This window comes from Python bivittatus, unplaced genomic scaffold (genome assembly GCF_059951505.1).
Source record: "Python bivittatus isolate LINGU-HERP-01145 unplaced genomic scaffold, Pbiv_v1 ctg000480_np1212, whole genome shotgun sequence".
NCBI lineage: Eukaryota > Metazoa > Chordata > Lepidosauria > Squamata > Pythonidae > Python > Python bivittatus.
In genome coordinates, this window is record NW_028277075.1 from 12,226,516 (window position 1) to 12,254,514 (window position 27,999).

The 27,999-nt window shown below is 37.2% G+C and overlaps 1 protein-coding gene across 11 annotated transcripts in view; it reads right to left on the reverse strand.

Moving 5' to 3' along the window:
* Positions 1-27,999, reverse strand: part of LOC148214914 (uncharacterized) — a 158,963-nt gene that overhangs the window by 60,018 nt on the left and 70,946 nt on the right. For 2 of the 11 annotated variants that reach the window (XR_015796969.1, XR_015796961.1), the window contains exon 1: positions 25,351-27,782. The exons of 5 other annotated variants lie outside the window; for them this stretch is intronic. Coding sequence is in view for 1 of the 6 variants with exons in the window: in XM_088145354.1 (XP_088001480.1) it covers positions 12,145-12,198 (54 nt within the window). In the remaining 5 variants the exon portion in view is untranslated. Of the gene's footprint in view, positions 1-12,144; positions 12,362-25,350; positions 27,783-27,999 lie in introns of those variants that run through there. 4 more of the 11 variants (XR_015796966.1, XR_015796963.1, XR_015796962.1 and 1 more) reach the window with 3 other exon arrangements.

Here is a 27,999-nt window from a genome sequence, read left to right on the forward strand (position 1 = left end):
GGAAACCAAAAGGGCTGGATGTGTGACTTTGGGGTCTATTTTAACCAGATGTCTTTGAAATAACTGCTGACTTTGATTTTAAATTAGGATAGCAAGTGTAAATAATTTACAACCATTTAAATTCTTTTGCAGGAATAGAAATATGATTTTGAAGCTGCAATCCTAAATGCATTTAGTAGAAGGTAAACATCACCGAACAAGTGGAAATTACTTCTGAATAAACAGTATTAGGTTTGCAGTGTTACTATTTGGAAAGACTTATAAATATTTGATCCATCCTTTTGTTCTAAATTTGAAGAAATTTTAGATTATAGCTTGCCTGTTTTTTCCAAAAAAGCTTTTGAGTTATTATAGTGCTATGGCCTACCATGATAATTTCTTCCTTTTTCAAAAATGTCTCAGTGCCACTACTTATTACGTTTTATAATTTTACAATTAACCTCTATAATTCTTCCATTAATTTACCAAAATTTTCAGTTGCTGAATTATAAAAAATTATGGTTAAAATTATTAACTTTCTCCATAACTGAAATTATTATAATGGCTCTTTTCATTTTGGGGGGGGTTACTAGGTATAAAATCAAGTCCTTGAATATTTTGTTGTTCTTTTAATTGTTCCACATTATTGCTTGTCTTGTGTCTTTTATTCTTTTTAAACTACCTCTTCTAAATCACCTTCAGGAGGCTTTTTCTCAAAATATGACATACCAACATTTCAGATAAGTCAAGAAGATGGGACCCTATTACATATATTGGCTTCCAGATGTCTCCAGACAAGATTTGTAGTTTAAGCTATACGTTTCTTAATAATTTGGTCTGGACATCTTTTTCTCATGAAATAGTAATTTATTCTTAAGTTTCCTTTGAGGGGAAACAGCCATGCATGCATCACGGGTTTGAGGAAGTACGTATGCAAAGGGTGCTGAATGCTAATTTGATGATGTGTAGGAAGCTACTTAGTAATGAGCATGGCTCGTCCAGTTTATAAGGCTGCCTTTATTGAAGCACCTGGATGCCCACAAAATCAGTAACGTTACTGAGTTGTCTTCTAATTTTTCCATTACACAGAACACTCATGGCTAACCCTGATGAATTATATTAAAGCAATTTTTTTCATTTAAAATCTGTTCCATTGAGGGAAACATTTTTTAAAATGTTTCTGGCATGATAATCACATGTATGAAGCATTTCTATGAAATATTTGCTATGTATTTCACAACTAGTTCTGTAGTGTAATTTTATGACAAATAGTTTTCACTGAAACCCGCAAAAGAAAATCTCTGCTGCTACTTGTAGCACAAGGACCCTGATTTGTTTTGTTTGTGTATTTGAACAGCTTGGTGCCCAAATATAAATTAAGAGTGTACTTGAGGCTTGAGAAGGAATATTGCTGATTCTCTTCAGCATTTTGCAATTGTGGGACTGTGCAAAGTTTTGATTTAGAGATACAGTTCAAAGCCCATTCAATCAACTCTGAATCAAATTGATTTTTTTATCAAATCAGAAGGGCTTAGAAAGGGCTTTGATGCATGTACAAAAGTCTCTCTTTTTTCAAATCATTTCAGAAATGGAATCAACTTGCTTCAGTCCTTTGAATCAACGTATCAGTTTTCTAAATTGATATGAATAGTTAAATCAAATTGAATCAATTATCCTCATTGAACTAATAGTCTGAATCAGTCTGGAGCCAATTCTTCTAGTCATTATTGCCTACATAGTAGTATAACATTTTAGATCTTTTGGGATCTCAGTCCAGTTCTGTAGAACAGCCGCATTTATCTTCAGCAATGAAGAATATAAAAACTGTCCTTGTTCAGTAGAGATGGCCAAGGGCCATGAAACAGAATCAAGAAGTAAAATGTCTCCTATAGGTTGCACATGGAATTTGAATGTTCCCAGTGGAAAGAGGGGAAAGGCTTACTGGCCACAGTAAAATAGAATGCCCGGGAGAAGAGAATTAATTCCCAGTAATTTCCTATTTGAATGAATTTTTGTTTAATGGAACAATAGCCAGCCATATAGTTGGCATGAGTGAAGTACCCCTCTTCAAAGCATTAAAACAGCTGTATCCTCCCTGGCATCCTTCTGTGCTCTTCCTGCTGTCTTTCTCTGTGTCTGCATATATAACTGCTTCACTTCACTGGTGGCTCCAAGGGAAATGTTGTATGTACTTGCACACCTGCATAGGTAGCTATGGCCAACCTATGGAAGCCAGTGCTCTGAAAATTTTGGAGAATGTAGCTGCTTTAATGCTTCAGGGATGGATGATTTTCTTATGCCCTGCTTTACAAAGTTTACATTACAGATGCATTACATAACTCTATGAGATTCCTGAGGTAATGTATATGAACTGTGGTGCGTTACCATGAATGTAGTTTATAACTGATTTCACAAAATAGTTGAAAATATAAATGGGATAATGGTATGTCTCTTTATTTCCTCACTTCCAAATAGTTATTTGAGTCTTCCAGGATTAACAAACTATTAATGGATATTTGGAGCCCTCAGCCATCTATAAAATAGTATAACTATATTGTATTACTCCCAGAAAGTCAATGATCTATAATTCATAAGTTTAAAGTGTAAGTTTACTGATTTAGGATTTCATTCATTTTCAATTGGAGCAAAACCAGGGATAAAGCATGGAAGAGTGAAAGGGGGCCCGGGGGTCCTACTCTCCACTACTCTATGTGCTATATCAAGCCCCCTGCCTCTATTCAAGTCATAGGCCATGGCAATGTTAATCCAATTCAACCACTGTGCCCTGTTGGTAATAAATGCTTATATGCCCCCAGTGAGGCAGAAACCCCAGATCAGAGCCTTGCGGGCTGAACTGAAATTTATGCTGCTGACCTTTTACTTCTGAATCCAAATACATTAAGTCCTGGGAGAAGATCTCAACACTAGATTGGCCCCCAATGACCACACCCTCTATGCACAACACAAATGTCCCCCTCCCCACCCTGAAGCTGATGGACTCCTTCTCACACATTGCTCAAAAGATCAGAAATCAATCCTTGCAGGCCTTTGTCTTGCTCAAACAGCTTTCAGGCTAAACCTCCACATTCTAAATGGTGCCCTTGAAAGTTACCACCCAGCTGAATCCACCTACCTATCTGGCTCCAGAATGAGTGCTATTGACTATATAATTGTCTCTAAGGATCTCCTCCCTTATACCAAGACCCTAGAAGTTATGCCTAAGTTTGACAGCAGTCACTTCCCAATCCCGCTCCAGCTAGAAATCTTCACTCAAGAGATATAATGAGGACTGCTACCAACCCCTTCTAATGCCAACAGGAAGAACTTACTACCAAGCCAAGTGGACCCCTCATCTAAATCAAATGATAACTGAGCTACTGGCCTCAGATTGCCCACAGTGCCTTCAGTTTGCCCTGCCATCAGCTGAGTCTCCTGATGCATTCTTGGACAACTATAACACCCTTACCCAAGAGCTCTACCAGCATCTAACCCATAATAACAGAGGCAACAACAGCACCATTCCAAGCTATGGTTTGACAAGGACTGTGTTAATGCCAAAAAAGCTCTTACTACCACTTACCAGGCTTATGTATCCAATACCAAACCGATAGCCGCTCTGGACTTTCTCCAGCAGAAGAGATATTATAGACAACTGCTAGCTTGCAAGAAAAAGGAAGCCATGAAAAACAATTGGACATGACTCATTCAGGCAGTCAAATCCAATGACTCAGCCTCATTCTGGCATATCATATCAAGCTTCCAAAGCAATGGTCCATCCATGGTGGGCTGTCACATCCCCTCAGGCTCCTGGAAGACATACTTTCAGGAACTCTATATGGACACCTCTGTTGAAAGTGGATGCCCTACCCAAACTATAGACAGTGACAGAGATCAAGAACCTTGTAGCTCAACTAAGACTGGGGAAGGCCCCAGGAGAAGACCTAATCCCTCCAGCGGCCATTAAAAACAACCTGGACTTTTGGGCCCCTACTCTGGCCTCATTCTTTACCTGCATTGACACTTATGGCCAAGTCCTCAAGGACTGGGGGCTTGTAATCATTGTACTTATAAATAAAAAAAAGGAAAAGGTATGATCCTGCTAATTATAGACTGATTAGCTCCCTCAACACAGTCAACAAACTCTGCTGAAGGCACCTACAATGGAAATTCCAGGACTGGCTGGAACAAGAAAACATACTTGCAGAGGAACAAGCTGGCTTTAGGGAAGGCCAATCCACCATTGATCAGAGCCTAGTACTCTACCATCTCATTGAAAAATACTCCTCCCGCAACACAAACTCCCTTTATGCCACTTTCATATACTTCAAAGCAGCATTTGATCCCATATCCTGAATTAAATTGTGGGAAAAACTGGAGGCCTCTTCAACTGACTGATGTCTACTTCATTTAATATGTATGCTACATGAAGGGAACTCACAGTAAGATGTAACCCCAGGGCCATCTCACCAGTGCCATTGAAACTGAGAAAGGTGTCAAGCAACGCTGCATATTGGCCCCACTCTTATTCAATTTCTATATCAACTCCATGGTGGGTCATCTCCACAATATGGACTTTCACACCCCAAAACTTGTTGGAAGACACATCTCTGTTCTGCTCTATACAGATGATGCAGCAATACTTTCAAGAACACCTATTGTCCTTAAAAGAGCACTGAAAGCACTAACACAGTACTGCAGGGAAGACCAGCTAGAACTCGATTACTAGAAAACTAAAATCATGGCATTTGCCAAAAGGCCCAAGAGCCACTCCTGGAGCATAGATATCCACAAGATTGAGCGGGTCTCTTGCTTCAAATACCTGGGAGTAGTCCTTCATTCCATTGGCATTAGGAAAGCCCATGGGGACTACGTTGCTGAAAATGCACAGAGGAGCTCAACTGCCATCCTTAAAATCCTTAAGACAAGAGGTGGCCACTGTATATCTGCAGCACTCAATTTTTTTAAAGCCAAGCCAATAGCACAACTTCTTTATGGTGCCCAGCTGGGCCCCTTCTCCAATTCTGTGCCATTAGAACTTTACAATCCAAATTTCTAAGATCAGCCCTTCAAGTCCCAAATTATGTCTCTAATGCCATCCTGAGATTAGAGACAGGCTTCATGAAAGTGGAGGCTAGAATGTGGATGACCATATTCACCTATTGGCTCAGATAATCCTTTTTTCCCCTTGGCCTTGCCCCATTAATTATGAATGATGATTTTCAATACATATGGAAACAGGCAGTGGCAACTAAAATCTCATCCCTGGGCTTCTCTCCAGGTCTTCTACTCAGCATGGGATACGATCAAGCCAAAGCACTAATTAAACAGCATGTAGCAGACACAGAGCACCAACTGGATCTAGCCAGGACCCCAACCTTTACTGCTAGTGAATCTAACGGGTACTCTGCCTCCCCTATGGCATACCTAACTAAACCTGAAGTCCCTAAACACCAGACAGCCTTTACTCTGGCATGTCATACCCTCCTCTCAACTGTCCTTGAAGGCCGATATAGGAAGATTCCTTACCTGGAGAGACATTGCTCCTGAGACTGGACACACAGAAACATCAGAGTATGTGCTTTTCCAGTGCCTGTACTACAGAGACATTTGTACTAGCCTCATCTCACCATTACTGCATAAATACCCAGGGCGCACAGGACAATTCTACACCTCCCTGCTGCTTTCAGATAGCAACCCTGCTACAACATACAGTGTTGCCAGGTTCTATGCAGCAGTGGTCAAAATTTGTTGGATGATGGCCTGTGCCATACACTAGACTTAATGAGCACCTAATTCACCATATTAGAGTGCTCTGTAATTTGATAGATATAGCCTTCCACATACTAACCTTTTATGCTCCCCTATGCCCATCTAATGCTCCTACCCCTTCTTTTAGATTCTTTTAGACTTTGATATATACTTTCTGCTTCTTTCTTCTAGTTTTTCATTTTTTTTCTTTTTTTAGACACTGATGTTACCTTCTATGCTTTTTAATTGACTGTAATAAAGATTTGATTTGATTTAAGAGTGAAAATAAAGATGCATATAAAAAACAATATAGTTGACATGTACAGTTTTTTCTTATCTAAGTTGAAGCGGTCTTGAGTTCTGCCTACATTCCCAGTATCTCAGATAAGTAACCTGCTAAATATTCCCTCTTATTTCTCATTTTAGTCCAACTGATCTCAAAAATTCTAGCCAGATACCATTAAAGAAATCTATAAAATAAATAATGAAAAACACACATTACAAATAGCTATGCTCTAAATCATAGGTCATAAAACATAGGCATACTGTATTGACATGAAAGCATAACAATGCATAAGATGTCAGTTAAGTTAATCAATAAAATAGAAAAATGTGTAACAAATATTAGCTTTCCTCTATTAATTTATATCCCTGCCACTAAAGGCTAACCCAAGTTGACAGGGTTTACAACACATCTGAAAGATGCTGATGCCCGGATTTGGTAAGTCTTCAGAGAAAAGATTTATAGAAGAACTCCTTTAGATATTCTTGACATTCTGTCTTTGCACAGGGAATGTATTATTAAAAGGAGTTCTGACTCTCTCTGAGATAAAACAATGTGGCATAAGGAATTAAGGGCTTTGTAGGTCAAAAGTAACACCTGGGAATTGTGCCCAGAAGAAAGCTGGCATTCACTGCAGACTTTGGAAGAGTGATAGAATGTAGTAATTTCATGATCCTGTAGACAAGAGGCAAGCTGTCACTTTCTGCACTGCTCTAAATGTCAAAAATAAAATGGGTGAATAAATATGGCAAGCCAGTATATTAATAAATATCTGGGAACACAGCAATAAAGAAAGTAAGTTCATTCTTGAGTCAAGATACCTTTTAAAAATTGGGCTGGTGTCATTCATTATTCTGAGGATTTGGCTTCTTCCCTTCCTTTTATTATATTGTCTACTGCCAAGGTCCCTTAGTGATATACAATAAAACATGTTAAATTTTATTAAATTTTATTATTAAATAGTATAAAACTTTGTTCAAAACAGTTAACATCAACAAATGAGCACCTATTTAAAAAGTTATTTTTAGTTAAAAAAGCCAGCAAAGACGTTAGGCCCCTCAATTCAGCAAGAATTCATTCCAAAGAACTGGGGTGGCTACAGAGAAGGCTTTATTGCAAAGGACAGATGAGTCCATAGGAGCCATATGGCAAAATTCGTCAGATGATTTTAGTAAGAACTGTTGGTGGCGGTGAAGAAATCATACAAAAAGATGCATTCTCTTTAGTAGGATTTACTAGTTATATGTGGACTAGTCATGTATGGACTTAAGCCATATATGGCTTTAAAGGTAATAACCATTACTATGTATTTCACCCAGAAAGAAACTGGCAGCCATTGCAATACTTTTAGCACTGATACGATATAGATTTTTTTGAGCTTTTCCAGAGACCACCGTGGTTGCTGAGTTTTGTATCAATTAAAATTTCCAGATGAAAAGTCAGCCTTACTACAGAGCATGTTGCAGTCATCAGAGTCACCATATAAGAACCATTGTTTTAAGGTCGCTTTCTTTCAGGAAGGGATGGAGTTGGTATATCCGCTAAAGCTGATAAATATGCTTTTGGTGTTGCCTCAACATGGGAAAACAAAGAGATATGAATATAGAAGCACCCCCAAATTGCATATCTACTCTTTCTGGGTGAGTGTAGCTCCATTTGGAACAAGGAGTTCTACCATCTTTCTGGAATTGTGATAACTCATAATAGCACCCCTATCTTGTCTAGTTTCAATTTCAAATTATTATCCCTGATTTAAACCATTACAAATTCCAGGCAGACATTCAGGGGAGCAAGACAAGTACTAGAAGATGCTACAGAAAAATAAATTTGGATGTTGTCAGCATACTGATAATTTTGGCCATCCACCTCCAAATCTCCTGATGATCTCTCCAAGCTGTTTCACATGAGAAACATTGGAGACAGAATGGAGCTTGAAGGACACTTTATAATAGTGCCTGTTTCAAGGACCATTTGTTTCCAGGAGACAATTTGCCTAAAGACCATTTGTCTTTAAAATCTATTTAGAGATAGAAATAGAACTACTGCAAAATCATTCCCTCTATTTTAAGATGTCTCAGGTGATCCAAAATGATATTATGGCTGACAATATCAAAAGCTGCAAATATCAAAAACTTATTTGATAGCTCTTTTAACACCAAAGTAACAGTTGTAGCTTTTGCAAGAAAAGAAGTAAGAGGGAAACAGGACACACAACTAGAATAGATACACAACACACTGGTAAATGAGCACATGGGGGCAGAAAGGGGTTTTGGAGGGAAAATGTTCAAGTGGTTTTGCAAGAAGTCTTGCATATTTCCAGTCCTTTGGTGCAAATTGATTATGCTTCACATCACCTAATAGTAATTTTTTTTCCCCACAGAAGTCGAATTCTTGGATGAAAATGATCAATTGCATAATATTGAATTTGCATAAAGTAAATTCACATAAAGTGAAAGAAACCTGTTCTCCCAGTGCAGGGCTCTTAGCTGGTTCAGAGCTGGCAAGCAATGAAATTTCTACTTCAGAACCAGGCAGAATGGAAGAGGAGAAAAATTTTTCCCACCCTTGTACCTTCTGCAACTACAGCTGCTGTTTTATTTTAATATAAAACCCACTGAAGAAGAGAACATGAAACCATAGAACTATATAAAAATAATGTGCAGGCTTATGAGACAAATTACCAACCTATGTTGCTTTTGAACAATTGTGTTAGACGTGTTTGGATGCCATAGCAACCAACTGCATGTTTGAAGTAAATACAATAAATTTCATCCATCATCTAGTGCCAAAACAGCAGCTGTTAATGTCTTATTGTGAAAATGCGTTGCATATACTGTGTTTAGTTTTGGTTTTATTCTGCAGAAATGAGATCTGCTGATTAGAAAAGTAATTCCAATTGTATATGCTGGTTGTTATCATAGTACTCTTCAGCTAGTTATCCAGATGCAAAGCTGGGGTAATTCATTATGTGGCCTTCAGCTTGAACCAAGGTCTTCCTATGTTAGTTCATTAAACAACTGACTATAGAAACAAGATAATGAAACCCTTTGCATAGATCTTTAGAACAGAACATTTCTAAAACATCAGCACAATACCTAAACACAATGTATTTTCAGGTTATGTTCTTTGTTTGCTTATTTGTAAATTCAGGAGGCTTAGAGTCTCATAAGTTCACTTGCACAAACCCTGTTGTCCTAGACAAAAGTAAGAGAGATGAAAGTTGCCACTGTACAAGATAACTATTTTTATTATGTGCTACCAAATGCTGAACATCAGCCTTTCCCAAGCTGGTGTGCTCCCCAGAAATATTAGACTATTCTTTTGATCATTCCCAACTAGCATGACTATTGAGAATATCAACTGTATCTGATTGATCTGTAACCTAATATTTTGGGGGGTTGGAGAACCATGATCTACAATATGGCTGATTGGCTAAGAAAAAGTAGGAGTATTTTTTATTACTGTCCCTTTGCTCTTTGCTTTAACATTTATTGACAATATGGCCTTCTTCATGCCTGGATTTGCCATGTTGGCTGACTAATGTGAACAATGTGGCTAGATTCCCAAAAACTCCAAGAAAACCACGGACTCCTGAAGCTATATTGCAGCTTTCCTTATGTTCTTTCATTATTGCAGCCTTCTTGTGCTATACTGGAAGACTATTCTGAAGATCCCCCCAACTTTTAAAAAAAGCTTGCTGGATGGTCTAAGGGAATTATCCTCTGTTATTTGTAACACTTTGCTTGACGAAGTGTTCTGGAGACTCAAAAGATTGTACACCTCTTTGTCATGTTTTGGCTGGTCCTGATAAGGATATCACTGGGCAATGGATTTTGGATACTCTGAGTTGTACAGAACTGGTGACATAGATTTTTGACTTCTATTTCTCTAGTGGAAAAAGAGCAGAGTAATATTTCAAGCTTTTAATCTATATATACTGTTGTTTAATTCATAGGCTGAACCAAGAGAGTATTTTATTATAGACTCTTAGCATGTAATTCAATATTTGAAATACACTGAACTGTTAAAAGCAGGATTTGCCAAACTTTTTCAGCTGTTGAGCATATTTGGAAGTTTGAGAGAACACGGGTTCTCTCATAAATGATGAATGTGGCCAGAATCAAAACATGTATATATCCAAAGACAACAGATCACTGGGACACAGCTGCCACTATTTTATTTATATGAGACCTAGAGTCATTGTTGGAAGTGCAGGTTATGCTTGAGGTCAATGCTTTGCTTTACAACAGCTTAGCTTCCCATTAAAAAAAATCTTTAAAAAAATATAGGAAAGGGAGCTTGGCAGTAGCCAAGGAATGTGCTGCAAGGAACATTGTTGCACCTGGGCACCACACTAAAGATCTAAGGGCTGAAGATCTAAGATTAGATTAGTGTTTCTCAAACTTGGTAACTTTAAGATGTGTGGGCTTCAACTCCCAGCTGGTTGGAGAATTCTGGGAGTTGAAGTCCACACAACTTAAAGTTGCCAAGTTTGAGAAGCATTAATGTAGAGGATGGGATGGACGCTCTAATATATTTGCCAAACATGAGATAGGCTGCTGCCAGCTCAGATACAATGGTGCAACTGTTCAGATACACAGGCATATTAATCGAGTACATTTGTGTCCCCAATGCAGCTCTGCTGGTGGAGCTGTGGCATGGAGGGGAAAGGGAGAAACAAATATTCAAAATCCGTAATGGCATGTGGGAAAGACCTTGGGAGACTGGGCCAAGACACACTGCCAAGGGAACAGTCAGATAAGAAACAGCATAGTCTGCAAGTGGATAGTGGGTGGGGCAAGAGGCTCAGAAGAGACCGTCCTTAGTTTCTCAGGCTGTAAAGGAGATGTGGGGAGCAGGGAGGTTTGTACTTTCAGACTTGCAAGATTCTGTCAATGCAGCTTTACAATAAAGTAGAATCAGCTCATCTGATTGTGATTCCTATTTGGTTTACCCCAGGAGGCTGACAAAATCATAGCCTCATAAAAGATTACCTTTTCCTTCCTAGCATAGAGGTATCACTTCCGTTCATCAATATTATCTTATTGCTTTTAATTGGTGATGTTGCTGTTCTTGTCCTGATTTCAAGGTCGCAATTTCCTGGTTTTAATATTTGGTGATGTTATGATTTTTAAGATGTAATTTTAAAATGTGTAATGGTAGGGTTTTAAACAGATATAGTGTTACATATTTTAATTCTAATCTGAACCTGCATTTTGATTATAGTGAAAAGCACGGAAAACATTTTATAAAGAAGTAAATTGATGTCTGTGATATGATTACATTGGTCTATGACTATGGACACCCAAAATGTTGCCATCAACACTGAGAGTACAGCTCTGGTTTTGTCTCATCATGTGATTTCTTCCCTTTTAAGATAGGTATGTCTAGATATGATGGATGTCCCAGTGGCACTGCAGTGATGTTCCCCCGCCCTCTGCAAATTGATGTGTTGGATTGTTTTCTTAAAATTCATATTTAGATTTTAATCTTGCAGATGCAGCTTATATTTATATTTGTGGCTTCACTGTGTGCTCCACTGATGTAGTAAATACACCTAGATTCTGGAAATATTCCAGCAACTGATGATGGAAATCCTTGTCAAGTGGAAGAATGTTAAAAGCAAGTACTTACACAGACACTTTCCAAACCAACAAATAAATGCCTTTATATTGTAATGATTGTAATGACTATTGATTTAAAGTACACTGTTACAAACCGCCCAGTATATAAATTTTACCTGAATTCCCAGAAATTAACATAAATGTTTGAAGATGTTTAAAGGAAAGGCATAATCTGATCAAAATCAACTACTTTGAAAAGTCCTGTGATTTCAAAGGGAGATGTTAAGAGTGTGATTAAATCATCCCACCTGAATTTAACTGGAGTGTGCCCCAAATAGGAGAAGGAAATGTTAAAATTGTTCTTGAGAATGCTGCTAAACACCTGCTCTGCCACTGCCGTCTCCTCCTCTCTTTCACAGCAAAGGAACTAGCCTTTGGACAGGAAAAGGGAAAGCTAGCAGCAGTTCCAAACTTAATCCACTTTATGAATGTTCATAGAAAGATGCTTATCTACAGTACATAAGCACTTCTGCATAAATGATTACAACATTCTTGCTCCTTTTCCCTTACCTCATTCTGCAGCACATTTATGTAGCTCCTTATATGAATAGCTGCATTGTCCATGAGGGAACAGAGGGACACTTTACAGAATCAATGGGCAGTCAGAGGGAACCTCATAGATTATATGGTCCAAATCCTTGCTTGGAGCAGGATATTCACAGCTGGTTAACCTTTGCTTGAAGATCTCCAATGAGGGAACAGTCATGAGAAACTCCTAAAGTAAGTACTGAGTGTGAAAATGACAGAAGATAGTTACAGAAGAGGAAGAGCTGAACGCTTGCTGGATTTGCATTTACAAGAGATTAAAACAGATGCTGTTTTGTAATAGAAGCATTATAGAACAAATGTTTGTAAGCACATTACTTGGGTTGTGTTTGCCTGAGGGAATTCAATGTTACCAATATTGTCTGCAGTAACTTTTAACGTATTGCAACAAAATGGAATTCAGTTGGATCTCTGCTGTGAAAGAGACTTCACTTGGCTAATCTATTGGAAAGGATGCTAATTATAGAGGTTGTTGTGCTCCTCTAAAGTAGGAACCATATTTTGTTTACTGAGAAGATTTAGGAAGGATAAAATAAAAGTTATGTGAGTCAGTGCCTTTGGCTAATTGTGCCTTAGAGAGCCTTACTTCAGAAAACAGGGGTTGCATTTAGTACAAATTAAAATTTTAAGCAGCATCTATGAATGAGCTGTAAGCCTTTGAAGAAAGTAAGATGTGATGTGTGCTTCTGCTTCATCAACCAGAATTACATTACAAACATCTTTTGACTTTACCTAGATTTTTTCCTTCACAAAATCCCTTTGAATGGAATTGTACATTTGCTGAAAATAGAAGCTACTGGAAAACCAACAATTGGGTGGGAGATATAGATCTTGCTGGGGGCTGCTTTTGAAGATTGCATTGCTAAAGGAGAGTGGGAGGGTACATTCCTGTTGCTCACCTGCTAAACTTTAATTCTTTTGGTAAGTCCTAAAGAGTTTCTTTCTTTTCCTTCCCTGTCCAGTTATGTCCTCCCCTCCCCTCAGGGAATACCATGGCTTGCATGATTCTTATCTTTGTAAGTATGGACACATCATGCTAATTGAAGATCTTTTCCAAGGCCTTCATGGCTGCTCTACCAAGTGCTAGTCTGCGGCATATTTCTTGAATGCTTGTTCTTGTACTGTTGATGGTTGATCCTAAAAGGCAGAAGCTATCTACCACTTCAAAATCTTCATTGCCAGTTCTAAGGCTGGTTGTTCTTCCTGTTGTCATTACTGTTTGGTCTTCTTTATATTTAATTTAGTCCCAAGTTTTCACTGTGCTCTTGGACTTTTAGTACTAGGGCTTGCAGATCCTTTGCACTTTCAACTATCAGAGTAGTGTCATCAGCATAGCACAGGTTATTGATATTTCTTCCTCCAGTTTTAAAACCATGCTCATCTTCTTCCAATCCAGCTTCCTTTATTATATATTCAGCATGTAGGTTGAGTAAATAAGGACAGCATATTCAGCCTTGTTGCCAGTCTGTTTCGCCATGTTCTGTCCATGCTGTGTCTTCCTAACCTGTACATAACTTTGTCATGAGGACAATAAGATGTTTTGGGATTCCCATTTTTCTGAGCATATTCTGCAGCTTGACATGATCGACACAATTGAAGGCTTTTCTATGATCGATGAAGCACATACTGCATCTGCAGTAATGTCTCATGTTCCTCGGCCTTTTCTAAAGTAAGCTTGAACATCTGGCATCTCTCTTTCCACATAGGGCTCTAATCTGCATTGGATGATCCTAAACATTATTTTGCTAGTATGTGAAATTAAGGATATTGTACGATAGTTTGTAAATTCTGTTAAGTATCCTTTTTTTAGTATTGGAATGTAGATTGACCTCTTCTGCTTGGTTGGCCACTGTGTCACTCTCCAGATTTGCTGGCATAGCTTGGTTAGAACCTTGACTGATTCTTCTGTTCCTTGCCATATTTCAGTGGGTATTCCATCAGTTCCTGTAGCCTTCCAATTTGGTAATGAACAGAGTGCTGATCTAACTTCATCTTTTAGTACTACAGATTCTTGTAAGTAAGGAATAACTTCTAAGGTATCTTGATATTGACATCTCTACTGTATAGTGTTTCAGTTCCACCACTGTAATTTCTTAGTTTTCTGCCAAACTTTGAAAGTATGATTTTGGGAAGCTCCAAGGGCTGAAAGAAAAGTCTGGGATTCTGTATGGGACCTATGGTTGGCACATCTCTGAACCACTAGTAAAGCTATGTTTATTTATTTATTTTACTTATTTATCGTATTTATATAGCTGCCCATCTCACACAAGGTGATTCTGGGCAGCATACAACAATTAAAAAATAAATACATAAAAACAATTACACATAAAAATCTGTAAAAACACACAAAACAGGAGGGGATAAACTTAATAAGGGAGCCATCATAAAATCTCTCCGGTCCCCTGGGAGCCCCAGGCCTGATCACATAACCAGGTCTTGAGGGACTTATGGAATGTTAAGATGTTCTGCTCTCCAAGTATCTTGGGAGCTAAGCTGAAGAGGATGCTAAATTAAAGATGGTGTGGGGCAGAGCTTGGTGGCTTAATTAATTGTGTATACTGGTTGTAGTGAGCTAGGGAAAAAATAACCAGCATATACATAGAGGTCTGGAAATTAAAACTTGAGTCTCATACAGTGGGATACTAAACCATCCTAAGTAAATATTAGAGATTAACCTGGGCTGTCTCCTTATTAGCCATTTAAATATGTCACAGCAATAATATATGGCAATGAAGTGGACTATGGCATTGCCAGTAGCTATATATAACAGTTGTGACTAAGAGAAGTTCTCTCATGCTTTAGGAAGGACTGCTGGATTGCAGTATACAATGCTATGATGGTGGAAAAAAGGCTAAAGGGCAGGGTAGGTTTTAGGTTCATATCTATACCAACTGAATGCCTGTTAGATACTATGGAACAGGCTACTTAATATTCTGGCTGTTATAGCAATTAGGCATACAGGTAGTCTTTGTTTAACAACAGTAATTGGGAGCAGGATTTCCATTGTTAAGTGATGCAGTCGTAATATGTGATGTCATATAGTGCATCACTTAGTGACGGCAATCCCACAGTCCCCATTGCTGTTATTAAGCAAGGATCATGGATCATTAAGCAAGCACCTCCTTGCATTTCCTGCCGGCTTCCAACAACTAAAGTCAGTGGGGAAGCTGGCAGGAAATTACAAGTCCCAGGTGGTTTGCAAGCAGGCTGGCAGGCAGGTAAGTGGCTGCTGCCAGGTGAGGGAGGGGCTGTGTGTGGATGCAGCAGTGCACACAAGTGTTTGCAGGGTGGGGGTGGCTGCTGCTGGGTGAGGAGGGGAGTGCGGGCAGCTGCAGCAGCAAGCAAAGTCAATGGGGAAGTTGGCAGGAAAGGTCACAAGTGACTTTGGGCCCGGGGTGGCTGCTGCTGGGTGCAGGAGCCTTAGCTGAGCAACTTGTGATCTTTCCTGCCAACTTCCCCATTGACTCTGCTTGTGGGAAGCTGACAGGGAAGGTTGCAAATGATGATCATATGACTGCAGGGTGCTGCAACTGTTGTAAGTGGAAGCCAGTTTTCAAGAGCCCAGATTGCGATCATGTGACTGCAGGGGTGGTGCGATGGCTGGAACTTCAAGGACCGGTCATAAGTACCACTTATTTAGTGCCGTTGGAACTTTGAATGGTTGCTAAACGAGTGGTTGGTAAGTGAGGACTACCTGTAGTAGACTTTTATCAGATCATTTTGATGTCGAAAGGCATTCTGCCTTCTGATTAGAACCATATGGCTATATAGAATCAGGATGAAAGTAAAATTATATTAACATTTCACACAGTAGAATAAGTATATTTTCCCTAGGCATACCTGTTGTATCCTATGACTAAGTTAAAGCATTTAAATATTTTTTGGAATTATTTATTATAGTCTTTATGTTAAAATTTGCAAACAGAAGGTATGTCAGTGCAGATGCACAGAAGCATTTTAATCTGTGATCTGTCATCTGCCACTAAAAGTAGAATTGCTTTCCCAGGAAACCTAGATGTGTTTGTTTTACCTCTTGAAACTTAAAAAGAATGCGAGTGTTGATTGTGCTGCTATAAAAACACTTCTTTCTACCAAAAAAGTCAAGCTTTTTACCTTTCAAAACACTAGAAAAAGAGTGATGTTTAAAAAGAGAGGCAGAATCTGTAACTAAGATATGTGCTTTAACCCTTTGATGTATTTTAGTTTAGAAAAGGCTGAACCTGCTCTTCCCTTATTATTTGGGTCCAGCCTAATGGTGCAGGGCCACAACTGATACTTTCCTTTTCACACAGAAAGTAGAAAGTAGAATGCTATTTTAGCAGATAAAGCAGTCTGTGGAAGAGGGTTTCTGAACCCTAAACCTTGCTCGTTTTAGTCTGTTGCTTAAGCCACTTTTCTGTTACTCTAATAGTAGAAGTGCTCCAGGAAAGGAGAAAAGTGAAGCAACAGATTGAGGGGAGACAAAGCAGGAGAGGAGGAGGAGGACTCACTGTAGTCCTTATATAGATCTTCACTGTATTCCTTATATAGATAGGGAATGTGGCAGTGCACACAGTTCTCCACTCTACATATTACACTGCTTCTGCACATCACACCAGGTTAGATCAGGTGGGTGCCCTCCTGGTTCCTTCCCTTAAATATTGTCATCTAGGAAGTGCTCCTTCTCTGTAGTGGCCCCTTTATTTTGCTACCATCACTATGGCGCTCTCTTGTTTTTCCTAAAAACTGGCTTCTAGGCATGTGGCTTCTTGCATAGCTGAAGCAAAAAATGGGAGAGCTTTTTTTTTTTTTTTATATCACGTTCTTTTCCAGATGACCTTGGTTAAGAAGCAGTTGATAATTTAATTCAAGACAGAAGAGCACTAAGCGAGCCTTTTCTTATTATGAGACAAGCTACATCATTGTTCACAAATTCCATCTTAGAGTTTTCCACTGTTGCTTTATTTCTAAGTATCATGTTGAGTAATTACTGTCATTACCTTATATTACTTTATCAACTGGTTAGCTGATGAAGACAATAAGTAAATATTTTTAATGTCCCTTGGTCTTGTTCTGGAACTGCCAGAAGGGGCTGATTAAATGATGCATAAGGTTTTGGGTTCTCTGAAGTTGATATGTTACAGTATTTGTGTTCTCTTATATTTGATAGCTCAATGGACTGACAAATTTCATGAATTTTCATTTCTGACATTTATAAAAATTTCCTTTTCCCTTTTATTAAAGCAAGAATTGGACAGAAGTATTACAGTGCTGAAAATGTGTATTTGTTCTCCCCATCTCCACAAATAACACTCACATTAAATATAGATCTCACTTAAATTCTGTATTGCCTTTGAGAAATTTCAGAAGGTCTAAACAAGAGCTGCCAGTCTCATTTGGGGTCTCTTTTGTAGTTGCTTTTATTGCTTGTATATAGCATTTGAAAGGTCAGAAGCAGCAGGTGTTATAGGTCCATGATGTACATGAATCTTGTACCTGAGTTCTTTGAAATATTGCAAATAGCACCACAAACATCCAAGTTTTATTTTTATTTTTAGAATTGGGTTTAAATTACATTATAAATACAATCCATTACCTATCTCTGAACTCATGTCACCATCTCTGCTGTAGAATGCAATGGATCCTGCGCTTGGATCCAGTGTGGTTGCCAGAGGCACAAATGGTTGTATATGGGGCTGCTTCGAAAACAATCTGAAAGCTTCAGTTTGTCTTAAACAAGGCTACAGGGCTGCTAGCCAAGACTGGAGAACTCCATTAAATAGGGCTGTGGGGAACTTTGATGAACTGATACAATTCGAAGGTGACTGAAAAAAATATTCTCACTAATGCAAGTTGGTGAGGTGAAGCAACATGTTCACCAGTTGGATCAGAGCAGGCATGCTACTTCTTTTTATCAACTGGTGTGCCCCTTTGTTGATCTTCCATGCCAGACTGTATTGCTTCTCATACTTGGGAGCAAAATGCTGAGATGGCTTGTGTCTGCTTTGCACAGGACTATCAGTTGCTCTATGCCGCAGATTTGTCATCTGGTCTGGGGCTTAAGTCAATGTGTTGGTTTTAATCTTTAAAATTCTATAGTTTGGAGCATATTACTGAAACGATTATAGGTAGTCAGACTCTGAGACCATTTTCTCAGGCTTTTTCCAGCTGCTCCTGTTGAACAACTCTCTGGATGGCCAGCCAAGAAAGGACGTTTCCCATCTTGGGATCTGATTGTAGAGCACATTTGCCAAAGAAGCTCATCCAGTGTCAATGTTGTGTTCTTTTCAAACTCCTATGAGCTGTTTTAAAACTTACTGTGAATGTTTGTGCAAGTAATTGTTTCTTTATACTAGTGAAACAGCCCCACCCTTTCAAATAAATTGTAGCTATCCAGGCCTATTGGACAATCATGAATATCACCCCACCAAAGATATGTTTATGATGTTTTGTACTTTGGCTGATGTTTATACTGAGAGCCAGTTTTGTGTAGTGGTTAAAGGCACTGGGTCAGAAAGTGAGAGACTGTGAGCTCTAGTCCTACCTTAGGCATGAAGCCAGCCGGGTGACCTTGGGCCAGTCACTCTGTCTCAGCCCTAGGAAGAAGACAAGGGCAAACCACTTTTGGACTTGTTCAAGCAATTGCCAGGAGTTAATACTGACTGAAACCCTATTATCTATCTATCTATCTATCTATCTATCTATCTATCTATCTATCTATCTATCTATCTATCTATCTATCATCTATCTATACCAGCTGGGACTAATATTACATATTCCAGGAAAAAAAAGTGACATGAAAACAGGGAAAATGCATAACCTTTAGTGGAAGAGTAATCTTGAACAATCTCAATCCATTAGTAACAGTTTTGTATTTCTTCATACGTTTGGAAATATTTGTGGTTTATTTTAAGTTTTGTTAGCTATCCATTCTGACAAATCTATATCCATTGATTTGTTAATCATTGTGCATTCTACTGTGCTATATTTATATTTATGAAATGAATCATTGCCAGATTTCTTGTTCATTGTCCCTCTCCCACTCTACTGCATACTCTAAATTTAGCTCTAGTGTTAAAATAGACAATTACTCATTGGATAGCACCAGTTTCTATTTTTGATTCTGACATTTGTGCACATGTGAGAGGAGGAAATAAAGTCAGCAAGAGATTGTAGTTTTATTAGTTAATCACCTAGGCAATATTCATATTTTAATTCAAATTAAAAAGTAAAACATCTCAGAGCTTCATGACTAAATTTTTCTGAATTAAAGAGTTTCAGAAAGAAAATCTTGGTCATTTGGTTATCTCAAAGAATATACACATGGTGAGAAATTTATTTTACTCAGCAATGAAATAGGAAATAAACATTCTTCTTTGGTGCATGGTTGTACTTAGGATCAATTAGAGTGCCCAGATTATATTGTTTAAACTATTTCTATTTGTCATTCTGACATTACTTAGAAATTGGAAGGAACATAAAATAATCATGTCATTATATAGAATCATCTGTATAATTCTATAAATATAGTATGTTTATGCCAATAAAGGATGACCCATGAATGCAACTGATGTGGATCAGAATATAAATGTAACTTGCAATGCTTATATGCATATGAATTAGGAAACTGTGTACATATGTTGTAAGCATTTTAAATGAATGAATGAATGCATTTTTCTACTATGAATGGAGATATATATCCCACTTCAAGGTATTTATTGCATATACTGTACAGTAATCAAATACATTTATGACGTAGAGATATGAACTTTTAAAAAGAGTCTTTATAGATCTTTATAGATTTTTATAACAGTCTTCTCATTATCATTATGTTTATTATTTTGGTATAAACAAACCTACATTCAATTGCAGGTGAGATATTATTTTAGTAGTATTTCAAGAACTTTTTTGTACAATTTGGTACATCCTGTAACTTTTCAATATCTGTACTGGGGAAAATTGGGGGGGGATCACATTCTCGGGGGGATTTATCAGGAAATGTAGGGTTATGGTGGGCAAGGCTGAAGACAGCAATGGCAGCTCACCCAGCATTTTTCTTTTCCGTCCTTAAAAGTAACAGGTCACTCTTCTTGCAGATCTAAACTGATCACTTAAAGAGGGCTAGAAATTAAATTGGAGGCTAAATGTGATCTGTCCTGCTATATTATATATAAATGGATATAGTTGGATAATCTGAAATATAGTTTATTTTTCTACAAGTTTCATATTGTATTCTAATGTTGCTGAGGTTGAGAAACACTGCTCTATTGTGTGACTAACATTGAAGATAGACACATGAAAATATTTTTGCAGTATTTTTTCTTGTTCCCTTGGGAAATTTGCATTTTCTTTTATCCATAAATGGCATAAAACACCATAGGTGGTTTTAAAATAGCTTCCAATTCAGAGATTGCAATATGTGTAATGTAACTTCCTTCAATTAGAAGATAATCAGTTTATGTCTGAGTTTGCATACTTTGCTAATCCATGGTCTGCTTAACCAGATTTGTTGAATAAACCACAACTGACTGGGTTCATACAGCATACTAATCAACTGTTTTATCAACAAAATACAGTAGTTGAGTCATACTCACTTTTTTTAAAATATTGATTATATTTGACTCAGCATCAAGTAAATAATTTAAAATCCAATTCTTATATTATTGTATTCCTCACACTCCAGTTTTATAGTTACAATTATGTTTTCAGTATCTGGACACAAATCTGTCAGCTTCAATTTAGAAAGTGTGTGTAAATCACAGGCTGTTTGCTTCAAGCTTTAAGAAAGTAAATGATGAAAGACATCCATGACAAGGACATACAATATATTTCTTCCTAATTATTCAAATCCTAACCCAGGTGTAACTGCTATGTTTCAGTGGACATTCCTGCCTCCCCAGCTCCCAGGTTTAAAAGTGTAGTAATTCTAAGAATTATTGATGTAATAAAACAGAAAAAAATGTGATATCCTAAAAAAATCAAACAGAAAAAATGTGATATAAAATACAGCAGTTTAAGTTACTCAGATATTTTAACCATAAGCAGTGTTCCTTACATCAACACTGTGTCATTTTGTCACTTGCTGAATAAGGAAGAGATGCAATAGGGTTAGGCTGGATTTTAAAGATCTTTAGAACCTTCCATGATTCTGTACTATTTATTTGCTGAGTTTGTAATGGCTACTGTTCTAACTATATGTAGTGCTGCTAATTGCAGTGTTTATGACAACAACCACAACACCTTATTGTCAAGGTATCATTAACATGTTAATGAATCCTGTCCACTAGAGCTTATTAATTGCTAATGTATTCTTAAGATCTGATTAGCCAGAGCCTTAGGGTGCAAAGTTCTATTAACATGCTAATGTTCCTTGCCATTTCCTGGTGTTGAGCTAGTAAAATGCGTCTTTTAGTAAATGAAAGGTGATTCTTCCGCTGTGCTAAAGTTATTAGCATTCACGAAAATAATGACATGCCAGCTGCCACTCAAAATTTCTATCACCCATCAACTTAGCATAACAGGTTTTCAAAAGTTGTTCCTAGAAACAGAAAAACAAAATAACTTTCTTGTGAAACTGTTTTCACAGGTTCCATTTCCAATCGATTAGGAAATCAGTTGGCCATTTTTATCTCTGAATTATCATTAGTTTCATACTCCTTCTCTACCAACAAAGGGGGTAACCTAAAATTGATCACTATACTATAAACTGCAACTATGGATTTTTGATGTAACCCTATCATTTTACTTGTGTTTAGAAGTAAACACTTCTATGCTACAATTGGGTAGTGCACTACAATTGGGTTTAGAATAGTAGCAGCACAGAGCTGGAAGTGGGGAGGGGTTATAGGACATATAAAATCAAGAACCAGAGCATCTGCGCTATTTGGCTATGCCACGGTCTGGTCTTAGGAACCCTCGTTGTACAAGGAAAAACACCAGGAGAGGCAACGTAGAAGTAGTCTCTGAGTTGCCAGGCCAATATCCAGCCCCAAAGTATCCTACTTGGATCCAACAGATTCTGACTTAGACTAGAAGAATCCTCCACCCAGCCCTTTGGTGACAACATCTGATGTCTAGGAGAGAGAGGGAGAGAGGGAGGGAGGGAGGCAGAAGTGCTACTCTGTGACAAGAGACAACTGGATCTGGTAGGATTACTTAAGAGAAACCTGAGCTGATCAGAATAATCAGCTGTGTGTGTGGGATCAGAGACTTTAGGTATTAAGGAAGCAGCCTGGGCTCAGTAAGGTCAATGGAACAATAATGATCCATCAAAGCCTCATCAGCTTCTCACTTAGAACTTCTAGTCACCAAGCCCATTTCCTGGAAATATGACTCATTTTATCTTCAGATTTTCTTTGTTATTGTTCCATCAGACACAGTCTGACAATTTCTGCTATCTTAATTGCATGTCATTCCAGGAAGTGATGTAAACCAGCAGTCTCTGCTTTATACCCTACATTGCTAAAAGCATGCAATACATTTTCTAACAAAAGAAAGAAAAAGCAAAGAACACAAGCATTTCACACATTTTCAGAAGTGAGTAAATTTCCATCTGCCTCTAAACCAGCCAGCAAATGTATGTTATTAAAAATGGAGACATACACGCCTACTGTGGAAACTTGCACTGGTCCACTTTTGGCCAGCTGAGAGGTGATTATGATAGCACTTTTCAAGTACCTGAAGGTATGTAATCACAATAAAACCAAAAAAACAGTACTTTGTTCTATATGATCCAGAACACCAGACATGGAATTATTGCAAAAAGTTATGGGAGGACAGATTCTTGCTGAATGTCAGGAAAAACTTCCAAACCAGAAGAACAGTTCTAAATATTAACAGAGATAGTCATCTTTTGGGAATGCTTTTGGGAATGCAAAAAGGTTTGTGATGATTATATCAGCTGTTTTTATTCTATGTCTCCAACTTATATCTTTATTGTGCTTTTAATTATTGCTACTTGAAATGCTGGAAATATAAGATCTTCATCATTCATTCCATATAGAATTACCTTAATCAGGAATAACTAGACAGCATGTGTCAGCCCTTTGAGGTGGTCCAGGCAAGAAGCACGAACCATGAGTACTAACACTACCTTTATTGTAAGGTTACAGTAACAGAAGCTTGCAAGTCTGAAAGGACTTCTCTCCTTCTTTACTTTTACTTTCCAGAAAACTAGGGAGGGCCCCTTTAGGGATGCTTCCCACGCCCCCTTTCCTTCTGTGGGCTGATACCTTTTGCTCTTCCTTCTGTCTCCCAAGGTCATTCCACAGACCATTACACATGTGGACTTCCAGGGAAGCAATGGCAGACTGAAGGCGGCTCTGCGAGAGTGGAGCTGATGGCTCTGGTGGAAAGAGGAGCTGATGAATGGATCGGCACCTTGGAACTCCTCTCTGGATCAAGGAGAGGACTAGGATCACCCACAGGTTTGCTCCGTACAGAGGGTCCCCGCAAAGAGATAATAGAATAGTAATCTCTGGTGGGTTCAAGAGCTCTGGGAGCTGGAGGAAAATTATCCTGCCTAAGCCATGGTTCAGTGCCTTGATTTGGACACTGGGTTTGCCCACTTCCTTTCTTAATCACCTTAGGAAATTGCTTGTTATTGATTTTTTGGATATTAAGAACCTTCTGAGGGACAAATTTCATTATGCTGGGAGAGTTTCCTTCTATCCTGGATGAAAGAAGTTTCATGTAAGTGTAAGGATTAAAAAGAAAAAAATTAATTCTTGGAAAACAGAAAAAGAGGGACTAGAATGTTGATTTGGGAGAGTTAAGGGGCCAGATGGATGAAAAAATATTTTCTATGGGTTGTTTAAAATTTTATAAAAGTATATATGAAGGTTTTGAAATTAACTGTACCAAATCCTCCAGTGGGAAAGTTTTGCTGATTGGAAAATAAACAAATGATAAGAGGGGACTTTGAAGGTTGACTAGAGGGAACCAGAGAAAACTAAAGATTAGAATAAAGGAGAAGAGACCTATTAATACAATGGAACAATATTATCTGACTACAGAAGAAATTAAGGCTGTTTGGGAACAATGTACTCAGAAATTACTTTCAAGATTGTCTGCCACTATAAAAATGGATCTAACAGAGGCTACAGAAGAGGAACAAATTTTACTGAACAAAATAGAGGCTGAGGCTGACTTGAATGTGGATTTGAAAATGGGTTTTTTAAAAATGCCAACTACAAAAATGATATGGAAAAAGATGCTGTGGATTTGAAAATGGATTTAAAAATGACAGACTATAAGAGTGATATGGAAAAAGATATCAGAATGGATTTACAAAAGAAACTGGCTGATAATAACTATAGGAGACATACAAATAATAAATCAGAAGAGTGACTTGGATAGCCTTCTTATCTTGGATTTATAAAAAGGACTTGTTAAACTACTGGAGCTGTTCCTGAGAGGAGACAAAGAGAAAATGATAAGAAATCAACTTGTAGGACATTATTTGATGGGATTAAAAATCAAGCGTTTTAAAAGTAAATAGAATGAATATAAAGTGGATTTATTTGACTAGGAGTAAAATATGTATGTTGTGGTTTCTGGTAGTTATTAATAGACTTTTTTTTTTTTTTTACCAGGACTGAATGATGAGGCTTTGAAGATTTCTTTATAAATGGGGAGAGATTTATTTTGCTTTATTTCTCAGAGAAAGTGATAAGTTGGAATACAAAGTGGATTTATCTGATTAAGGTTAAAATACAGTATATATGTTATTATTTCTGGTAGCTCTTAATGGACTTTTGCTCATTAGGACTGAATGATGAGTTTTGTACAATTTGCTAATTGATAAGAGGTGAGATATGGGAAGAAGAGTTTTTTTTCTAATTAAAATACTAGAGGTGTTAAGTTACTGAAGTTGTTTATACCTGTCTGGAGTGAGAGGGGAATTATTTTTTTATGTATCTTTTTTTCTTTTTTCTTTTCTTTTTTCTCTCTCTTTGCACTTTTCTTTTTCTTTTCTTTACTTTTTATATTTTTCTTAGTTTGTATTAATCCTTTAACTTTGTATTTGTAAACTTTAATAAAATTATTACAAAGAAATGAAAAGAAAAGAAAAGAAAAGAAAAATCAACAGACCATTACATGTGTCATGAAACCCAGCAAGTTGTAATCTTGCAAGTTTGCAAGTTTCTTTTAAATCCTCAGATAATAAAGAAGGTTTAGTTATGTCCTTACCATTTCCTTAGATGAAGCTGGAGCTAAATGTCTCTTTCCTTAGGTATTACTTTTTATCTGCTCCTTCCACAAGCTAGTCTGCAGCAAGTGGCAGCAGATAGCTGACCTTGGGTGATCTGGAAAAGTTAAATAGGGTCAATCTGGTTACTAATGGGAAAGAAACAGGAAATCCAAGCTTGGTAGTTAGCCTGGGAAGTTGAAAAAAAAAAATCCCAGAAGATCATAAAGGGAAATTATTTCGGTATTGTTGCAAGAAAATTATTCAGATGTGTCCATGTAGGCATCAGGAGTGAACTCCTGGTGACTACAGGGACACATCTGTATAGTTATATTATTGGCAAGTAGGCTTTTATCAATTATTTATTATCTTCCTCATTAGAGAAATGGACAATGGGCAATAACTTGTGATCTAGAGTTACTTTAAAATATATATATATATACACACTATAAATGGTGGAGTTTTAATTTTTTGCCATGTTTTTTAAAATAATACATAACTTTTTAAAAGAAACTGAAAATCTCCCATGTGCACTACAACTTCCCAAGCATCCTAGGGGGACTGACCCTAATATTCCACATAACTTTACTTACTACATTATATTGCTGAGCATAGATTGAGGTAGATCCAGAAAGCTGGTTGTTTTTTCTTTCTTGCACATGTCTGTGCAAGAAATCTGACATTTTCATAATATAAATATGGCCTTTTGTGAAGAAAGGGCATATTATACCAAGGGCAAAATAATAAAAGATGTTTTAACTTCCAGGCTGACCTAACCTTTCTTATAGATTCCATGTAGACATACTGCATGGAGATTCCTGTCCTCAATGGCAAAAACAATGGCTAGTTTATCAATAGTGGTGTTTCATGAACAGATTTTTTTGTCACTAGGACTGTGAACAGTTCAATTCCTAATTCAGTTTAGGTTGGTGGCCAAATTATGATTTGGCAATCAGAGACATTTAAAACAGTTCCCTGCTTTGTATCCTGGTATTTGAATTATCATAGTGATTATCATCAAATGTAAATGACAATGTTCTCACCTTCTTGCTTTACAAAGCTCAGCTGATTAAAGAAGGGTTGACTATCATAAAAAGCAACACTGTCACTGGATTACAATCTAAAATTGAAGATTTTAGGCACACAGCATACAACTTTGACATTTATGATGGTTATCTGTCACTAACTTTGTTACTGATGTCTTCTATGGTAAACATCAGAAATGAGCACAAAATGAATTTTTTATACTGGCCAACACTTGGAAGCCAATTTGAGAATGAAATCAATATACTGGAAGAGTGTGCATTTGCAGTGTTCATGTCTTTTTCATCCCCTCCCTCACACTCTGTGACTGAATTTTAAGCCTCTGTTTTTAATGAAAGAACAAGTATACATTGTAGGTAATCATTAAAGTGTTTAAAATGTTAATCATATTTTAACTATAGGTATTTTCTGTTTTAGTGTTTAAGCTACATAGTTTTAATAATTCTATTAATAAGTTTTTCTTTGAAAATACTTGTATTGCAAAATATGCACATTTGTTGCACCCTCCTGCTGAGCAAACCAAATTTATCTTCCTTTTCTTGAAAGAGGCTTATTGGAATCTGTTCTACCTGAAGTTAGGCGTGACTAATATTTTATATAGCTATAAAGTGCTTTGGAAAATCTGATTTCATTTGATCAACACTTGTTTTTAAAAGAAGAAATAAGTGCTTTGTAAAGGATATTACTGTAATTGTAAAATACAAGGAAATGATTATTTCTAATAAGGATGGAAGCCAATAACTCAAAGAAGAGTCCAAATCAAATATGGTGGAACACAAAAGTCAAGTTGCAGTTATTCTCTAGATCCTTTATATATTTTGCAACATTCTGTAAATTTTGATGCCTGATTAGTGGTTGTCTGACCAGGTATATAAAGTTATGAAAGACAGTAATGTTGCCAATCAAATAAACTAAAAAAAAAGAATGAGCTTGGATGTGTGATTACTTTTCTCAACAGCTGGAAACTGATATGAGAACTGATAAAGATAGCCAACATGTTCAGGGATAAAGACCTTTACTCTGTAACCCATCAAACATATTCACTCCAAGATGTCTAGTTTCCCAGCTACACTATGTAGAAATATTCAATACCATTAAATACAGTCCTTCTAAATTTTTTAGATCTTTATATTTAGTTAAAATAGTAGGTGAATGTTCTGGATGATCTTCAGATGGACTTTTGACAGAAAGAAAAAAATATTTCACATTATAAGTATGCAGTCTGCCTCATTAAGTTTCCTAGGTCTTGCTAAATGAAAGAATAATGACTGTCTACCAAGGCATTCTCCACAACTGAGTTATCTAGTAAAAATGCAGTGATCCAGTTGTACAGCAGGTGCTGAATTTCTTGAATGTGAGTTTTTAATCTTAATAAACTTTTCCTTCTTCCTGTTTACCCCATTGGCAAAATGTTTGGTACTGTTGCAAATAGGTCTTAAATTTGCACTGAAGACAAAAGAGTTTAATAAATCATATTTCTATTTTTTACAATATTGTATGCTTATGTATTTCTCTGGCACAGCACACTACTACAACTTCAGAAACATTCTGATTTGAATGTCTTTGGGTAGAACAGAATGGTGGATATTGTAAAATACACAGATAAA